The following is an 8111-nucleotide window of genomic DNA, read 5'->3' as shown; positions in this document are numbered from 1 at the left end:
TCCCTAAATGCTCTGATTTGCTTCGAATTGGTCCCTAATTGTTCCTAAACTATTTATAAGGTCTCGTAGGCTTGATTTAAGGTCCATAACTATATATTTTACTCTAATCTGATTATTTATGAATTTGTTAAACTTGATGCTATTTGTTATTATTTGTTTTGAATTGTATTGTAATACTCTGTAACCCTAATCCGACGACGGGTATGGGTTATGGGTGTTACACTTATGGTCATTACTCAAAGAACCCCAGACGAACCTCCTTATAATCTTTTCAATCTCCTAGCATACCCCTTTTGGAATAAGTGCTAATTGCAAAAAATAGCTTGGAATGGTAAATAACACCGATTTAGCAAGTGTTACCTGTCCAACAAGAAAAAGTAGCTTGGCATTCCATCCACTCAACATTTTTCCAACCTTTTCAATTATGAACGAGTACGTGGCATTAGTGACTCGTTTATACAACATTGGGACACCAAGATACCTACCCAAATTCGCAACATGTTCCACCCCAAGTGTGCATGTGATTTGGTTTGCTAAGCCATTTCCCACTGCCTCTGAAAAGATAACTTAGGATTTATATTTGTTGGCTCTATGCCCGAACATCTCCCAAATTTCTGAAGGATGTGATTCACCATGTTGGCTTTTTGTACATTTTTCTTACAGAAAAGAACTAGATCGTCTGCAAAATATAGATGTGAAATACTAGGTCCATCATCAGATAACCATATCGTCTCCCATGTTTCTTCCTCAATAGCATGTCTAATGCAATGGCCTAACCTTTCCATATAGAGTACAAACAGATATGGTGATAGAACATCACTTTTTCAAACCCCTCTTGAAGGTTTGAACTCGTTCATATATTCCCCATTCCATGAGACTTGCTTGGTTGAGCTCGTAATATAATTCATAACCTCAAAGATTAAATGAGTCGATAATCTTGCATACCTTAAAGTTTCCTTAAGAAATTCCCATCTAATTCGACCGTGTGCTTTTTTTAGATCAATTTTAATTGTAATCTACTTTGGTCTCCTCCTATTCGTTTGCATTGAATGAATCACCTCTTGCATCATCATAACATTATCCTTAATAGAACAACCAGTCACAAAGCTCACCTGATTTGGTGCCACCAGTACAGGTATGATATATGAACTTTAGCCTCGTCACAATAGTTTTTTTTATAGTATTGTATGCCACAGAACACAAACTTATTGGTCTAAACTAGCTCCACGATTCCGGTCTCTGCACCTTCGGAAGTAAAACCAACACAGTGTTAGTGGTCCTTGGGTCCAACGGCCTGCCTTCAAAAGCTTTAACCACCACTTGAAACATTGACTCTCTAACAATATCCCACTGACTTTGATAAACTCTTGCATGAAGATCCTTACCAGGCGTCGCCTTAACCTCCTTTTTAGTGACTCTGGAACTCAAAGCTTCTTTGACAACCGTGGGCAATTCTTCAAAAAAAAAAAACCAAAGTCTAGTATCCAATCCCTATCAAAATCATCATTCAAATATAGCTCTTAAAAGAAACGAACGACTTCATCTTTTAACCTATCCTCGTCAAAACACCGTTCTCAAGTATTTAACTTTAAACCCCTAATTGTGATATTAACCCTCATATAAATATCAAAGATATGAATTTACAACATATTTTTGTTTCGGCAAAATATTTTGAAGTCAATGTTTTGCTATTTTATATATATATATTTTGAATTTTGAGACTTTAATCCTAATTGGTACAATAGTCATTAAATTTATTAACTAGAATAATGTGACTTAATTTTAAGTATTAATTTGGAAATAGTAGATTGAGATGACATAATATATCTGATGATATGTCAGCATAAGATTTTGTAAATAACATAATTTAACTCAACATATTTAATAGTTAGGGTTTAGTTTTAATTCAAGCTATAACCATTAAATTTATTAACTAAAATAATGTGATTTTTTAGTATAATGTGAAAATAACATGATAAAATGATATTACACATGTAATCATATATTTGTCGAATAAGATTTTGTAAATAACAATATTTAATTTAATAAATTTAATTATTTATGATTAAAATAAAAAGATTAAAAATATCAAATTTAAAAATAAAAATTGAATTCACAATTTACGCTTAATAAAATAATTGAATTTTGTTTTATGTTATACCCTTACTTATAGGATTCTTAAATAATTTAATTATTTAAGCTTGCTTAAGTTGACTAATATATCACATGATATCTTAGCTGTATAAAAAGAAAGAAAAAGTAAAAGAAATTATATCTTAGCAGGTCTCAATCAAGGGCATTAAATAATTTATAGGTCATATTGAATTTTTTAAACATTTTGACGGGGACCAGAAAAGAGAAATTGTGCAAACTTTACACACTGCTAAGCATAAAGTTGATATTATTATTATTAAATCTTCAATATTTAAGTTTTTTGAATTGGTTTATTACGGATTCAATCCTTTTAGACTTTGATCATTTTAATTCAGTTTTCAAAAATTAGATTAAGGGGACATAAATGATAAAACTAAAAGTAAATAAATAATAAAAATTGTATTTTAACACCTCAAAATAAAATTACATTCAAAAATTTTATAGTTCAATTCCTACTTTATAAACAAAAAAAAAAAAGAGTCTGTATTCGCATTGCTTGCAGCTAAATATCATCGGTTTTCATTTACTCCTGTAACCTTGCTTCCAATCACTGAGAATGGCGTACTGTGTCCTATTTTAAAATATTAGAGAACACTTTGTGATTGTCGGTTAATGGTATGCTTAAACATTAAATACATATATATAACCAGCCATATCTGTTATGTCATGTTTGATTTTGGGGACAATACAGCCAGCTTGGACCGCAATCTTCTGCAAACCCTTTCAAAAAGGAATAAAAGCATCAAATTCATTAAAAAAATAAACCTGATATAGCCAAGCTGGATCAGATCCCATTAAAATACCACCCATTTGAGTATTCATCTATTTTTCCACTCATAGAAACATGAAAATATACCCACCAACCAATAAAAATTTGATCATCTATGCAACCCCTACAATAGCTATTAGTATATATATTCTATATTGATATAATGAAGATATCATAAATTTAAAAATTATATTTATAAATTTAATAGTTAGCAATACTTTGGCCCACTATGTATGGCGGAAAGAAAGAAGAAACGTGCAAATATCTAAAACAAGTTGCAGTCAAACGAATCTGCTTTAACAAGATAAACTATAAAGCAGATGGTTCCAGTTGGATTCAGCATATTTTATTCTTTTATTTTCCCTAGTTCCGAGATTCAAGGTAAAGTTAGAAAGGATACCTTTCTGTATTATCTTTCAATGACTCCATTGGAGTGCTTGGGAAAAGATGATTGGAGAACATGTTTTCAACTGACAAGTTTTTCATGGTTTTAGGATTGTATCAGATATTACGGAGTGAAGATCATGTATGTAGTGGAGAGCAAAGGGGGTGCCATAGTGTGTATGCTGTTAGCTCTTTTGTTCCTGGGTACATGGCCTGCACTTATCACTCTGCTAGAGAGGCGAGGACGCCTTCCCCAGCACACTTACCTTGATTATACAATCACAAATCTCTTGGCTGCTGTTATTATAGCTTTAACATTTGGCCAAATTGGGGACAGCACGGTTGAAAGGCCCAATTTCTTCACGCAACTTTCCCAGGTGAGTTTCCCAGTTGGGATTGTTGCTATCTTGGAAAGTCTTCTAGTCTAGTTTTCCATTTCAAAGAACATAAAAGGTTACTGTTATTTGCTACAGCTGAAAAGATTCTAAGTGCTTAACCCACTTGGTTCATATAGCCACTCAGAGAAATGGTATTTAGCAAGTTCGGTGCTGGAATCCCAATATCAGCAATCCCTTCACTCATTCCGAATGTAATATATTCATGGGAATTTGATGCAGGATAATTGGTCTTCGGTTTTATTCGCAATGGCTGGTGGGGTGGTTCTCAGCTTGGGAAACCTTTCTACACAATATGCTTGGGCTTTTGTTGGTTTATCAGTTGTAGAAGTCATTTCATCAAGCATGACTGTTGTTATAGGTTAGATATTGAATATTTGAATCTATTGACATCGAAAAGAACTTGATTTCTGATTTCATTGATTAAATTTTCTTTGGTTCTAACAGGTACAACCTTGAATTACTTCTTGGATGGAAAAATAAACAAAGCTGAGATCCTTTTTCCTGGTGTTGGTTGCTTCCTAGTTGCTGTTTGTCTTGCATCAGCTGTTCACTCATCCAATGCAGCTGATTATAAAGCAAAGCTTAGCAGTTGGCCAATTGATAATGAAACTGGAAAAGGGTTTGCTCGTTTTCCTTCCAATACATTACCTAAACAAATTTTGATTTTGATTCATTTTCCTGTTTGATTGGTTTGTTACTATATATATGCAAATCATGAGATTGATCAGTGTTTTCCAGGACTGTGCTTCCATCGGCGTCTGAAGAAGCAGTTTTAAAGGATCGAGAGAACGCGGGTGGTCCTATACGCAAGGCAAAAGCCGGAACAGCAACCTTCTTGATAGAGCTTGAAAAAAGGAGGTCAATCAAGGTTGGGAAGTTAGTTTCAGCTTCACCATTTTCAGTTTTGGGAAGTCTATTTGGTCTTGGCTTCATTTTGTTCTGTGTTTTCTCTTCTGCAGGTGTTCGGAAAGAGCATGTTCATTGGACTGACCTTAACTTTCTTCGCCGGCGTTTGCTTCTCCCTCTTCTCACCGGCATTCAACTTGGCAACAAACGATCAATGGCACACTTTGAAACAAGGGGTTCCCAAGTTGGTTGTCTACACAGCATTTTTCTACTTCTCTGTCTCCTGTTTCGTAATTGCTCTCGTCCTAAACATCAGCTTCCTTTACCATCCAGCTTTGGGAGTCTCCAAATCGTCCTTTAAGGCCTATCTAAAGGACTGGAATGGCCGAGGGTGGGCCTTCCTCGCCGGGTTTCTGTGTGGGTTCGGGAATGGTCTCCAGTTCATGGGAGGCCAAGCTGCAGGCTATGCAGCAGCAGATGCTGTTCAGGTTTGATTTTAATGATCATTTCCATTGAATAAGAATGCTTAAGTAGTCTATTCGCCATCATATGTGAAATCTTTGATCATGGTTTCAGGCACTTCCTCTTGTGAGCACATTTTGGGGAGTGGTTTTATTCGGAGAGTACCGAAGATCGTCACAAAGAACATATATATTGCTGTTCAGCATGTTGTTCATGTTCATTGCAGCTGTTGGAATACTTATGGCATCATCTGGTCATAGGAAATGAAAATGCAGCTTTGGAAAACTACAGCTTATGTTGAAGTAGAACATACTTCAGAGGCTGTGGTTGTTGGTTCTTATCTAAGATCCATCTTTTTCTCCATAGCACACACACTTTGTTTCATAGTTTGTAAACTTCTTGAATTACACAATGATTAATGTCTTTCGGCTTTCCAACTCGATGACTTTAGCTGCAAAACGTATATTGACCGAGGAAAGAGTACACCAGAAATAGAATGAACACCTCAACTTGACTATCACCAAGTAAGAAACTAGTCTTTACATAAGTTTAGCTCCATGTTGTCCATCAACTAACTAGTAATGGTCATAAGCATTGAAATAAAACCAGTATGCACAACATGGTTATCAAAGCATGAGAAACAATGTAAGAAACCAGTATGCACATGGTTATTAGAGCATGAGAAAGACATTAAATATATGGAAAAGAAAATAACAAGTGATGGTCAGAGAAACCAGTATGCACAACATGGTTATTAGAGAGAAGAAAAAATTAGAATCGCTAGAAAGAGGGCTTGAACCTCTGACCTTGTGGTTAACAGCCACACGCTCTAAACAACTAAGCTATTCCAGCAAGCACGTGTAATTATGATAAAACATTACATATCGATTTAATATACAAAAAGTTATATTCATGTATCGTCTACCACATCAGTCAATAGAAAGAGAAGTCTTGGCAATTTTATGTTGAAATGAGAAAAGCAATGCTTTCAATCCTTATACAAGCTTCTCTTCTTCCTCCATAATTGAAAGGGTATGCTCTTTTTCCTTCATATACATTGGCTAATTAATTATATGATATTCTTTTGATTTTATATTATGTATGCAACTCATGAGATTGATCAACGTTTTCCAAGACTATGATTTCGTCTGTCTGAATAAGCAATTTCATAGGATTATGAGTACAGTCCTTTAACCAAGGATAAAGCCAAAATAACAATCTTGCTGATAGATCTAGAGAAACGGAGGTCAATCAAGGTTAAGAAGTTTTAACTTCACCATTTTTACATTTTATAATTGCTCTCATCTTAAACATTCGCCTCCTTTACACTCCAACTCTAAGAGTCCCCAAATCATTCTTTTAAAGCTTATCTAAAGGACTAAAATGGACAAGGGAGGGTTTTCATGGTGGAGTTTCTTTGTGAGATTGGGATTGGTCTCCGGAGGTCAAGTTGCAGGCTATGCAGCAGTAGATGTTGAAGTTTACGAAATATTAGAAGAGAAATAGCAAGACACAAGGAGGAAGAGAGAATAAAATTTTATATCTCATATACCATCGAATGATATATATATTATATATAAGAAAAGTAAATAAAAAGAAAATTAAATCCTTGGTAATCAGCTAATTACATATCTACATATTCTTTAACACTCCTCAAACTAAAGCATAAATATTAACCATGTCGAACTTGTTACAAATATAATAACTTCAAGGTTCAGTAAAAGATTTTGTAAAGATATCTCCTAATTAATCTTTCATTTTAATATAGTTTGTTTGTTGAATCTTCTCACGAATGAAGTGCCAATCGACCTCAATATACTTGGTTTGCTCATGAAATACTGAGTTAGAAGATATATGAAGAGCAGCTTGATTGTCACTATAATCTTGTTGTTAACGACATTTTAAAACCTAGTTCATTCAGTAACGGATGTAACCACATAATCTTACACATAGGTTGTGTTGGAAAAAAATTGGTTTGAAAATTGTTTTTTTACACAGTGGAAAAATAAAATTTTAAAAACTGAGTCGATTTGTGATATTCATGGTAATAAATATTTTTTTTTAAATCGCACTTGTGTTTTGAGCTAAATGGATTCTAGACGTTCCCGTCTTTCAATTGAATAATCTTCTTTGCTATTCTCATACCACGAACTACTTCGAGTGTGGGTTTGAACAATTTCAAATCAAATACAGAACCATAAATATTTTCTTTACTTTCAGTAGGAAAGTAATCCTCTCTGTTATAAAAATTAGTAGAATTGTTATTCCCAAAAAATAGAATTTATACTTAGAAATAAATTCTCACTATTTTTGGACAAAATAACAAAATAATAATATCTCAAAGTTGTGTAAAACTTATTTTATTTTTAGCATTATCATTGTCATTTATTTATAGGAAGAGGAAATTAAACTCTAATTGAACTAGTATAATGCATTTAATGTCTATTTAATAGAAAAATCAATTCCCTAGTTGAACTAGGAGAGAGGGGCGGCTAATTGAGTGTGCCTCCCCTCATATGTATTATGATGGGGATTTGGGTCTATCTTGTATTGGGTCAAATTATATGTGTTTCTTAAACTTTTAACCAAACATTTTATAATTTAATCTAACCCAATACATTTTTTCTATTTTCAAAATAAACATTATTTATCAAATTACTCTAAATAAATTAAATTTTCCAATTAAACAATTTTCACAACCCGATTCTAATTCCATTAAAATCATGACAATTTTACCGTAAAAATTATATGAGAAAATATATTTAATTTCTACATTCAATGAATTCACAATGACCAATTAATTTAATTTCATTTTCGAACTTCAATTAATTAAATAATAATTTGAAAAACTTGGATTAATTCTCAGGTCATTTTCATACTCAGTGAGAAAACCACATTCATGTTTTAATGTAACTCATTTATCTAACTTTATTATTTCTATCATTTTTTGTTTATTTGATTCAACATGCAATTCATTTCTTGTTTCAACGATTTAACGGAGGGACCGATTGGACATATGTGATTAGGAATCAAATGATTTATAATTAAATTCCAGCTTTTCGCTGATTAATTATAAACTCATTTAGTTACGAAATCAT

At 33.2% G+C, this 8111-nt stretch overlaps 1 protein-coding gene and 1 non-coding gene across 4 annotated transcripts; one reads left to right on the top strand and one right to left on the bottom strand.

Annotated features, from left to right (window-relative positions):
• The first annotated feature begins 3153 nt into the window (after window positions 1-3153).
• Window positions 3154-5450, top strand: LOC107918698 (ureide permease 1). 3 transcript variants are annotated; one of them, XM_016848286.2, is made up of 7 exons: window positions 3154-3304; window positions 3418-3684; window positions 3925-4063; window positions 4150-4324; window positions 4444-4573; window positions 4665-5039; window positions 5128-5450. In XM_016848286.2, the coding sequence occupies exons 2-7, from the start codon at window positions 3448-3450 to the stop codon at window positions 5278-5280; spliced, it is 1209 nt and encodes a 402-aa protein (XP_016703775.1). In that variant the 5' UTR covers window positions 3154-3304; window positions 3418-3447; the 3' UTR covers window positions 5281-5450. The 3 variants fall into 3 exon arrangements, with proteins under 3 accessions (XP_016703775.1, XP_040964734.1, XP_016703774.1); XM_041108800.1 differs by lacking the exon at window positions 5128-5450 and having other exon boundaries at window positions 4665-4795; window positions 4885-5039; XM_016848285.2 differs by having other exon boundaries at window positions 3302-3684.
• Window positions 5451-5791: 341 nt separating this feature from the next.
• TRNAN-GUU (transfer RNA asparagine (anticodon GUU)) lies at window positions 5792-5865 on the bottom strand. Its single transcript has one exon. It is a non-coding gene; the product is annotated as a tRNA-Asn (tRNA).
• Between the last annotated feature and the right edge of the window lie 2246 nt (window positions 5866-8111).

This window comes from Gossypium hirsutum, chromosome D13 (assembly GCF_007990345.1).
Source record: "Gossypium hirsutum isolate 1008001.06 chromosome D13, Gossypium_hirsutum_v2.1, whole genome shotgun sequence".
NCBI lineage: Eukaryota > Viridiplantae > Streptophyta > Magnoliopsida > Malvales > Malvaceae > Gossypium > Gossypium hirsutum.
Note: the sequence above shows the minus strand (reverse complement) of the source record. Positions and strands in the feature narration are given on the sequence as shown.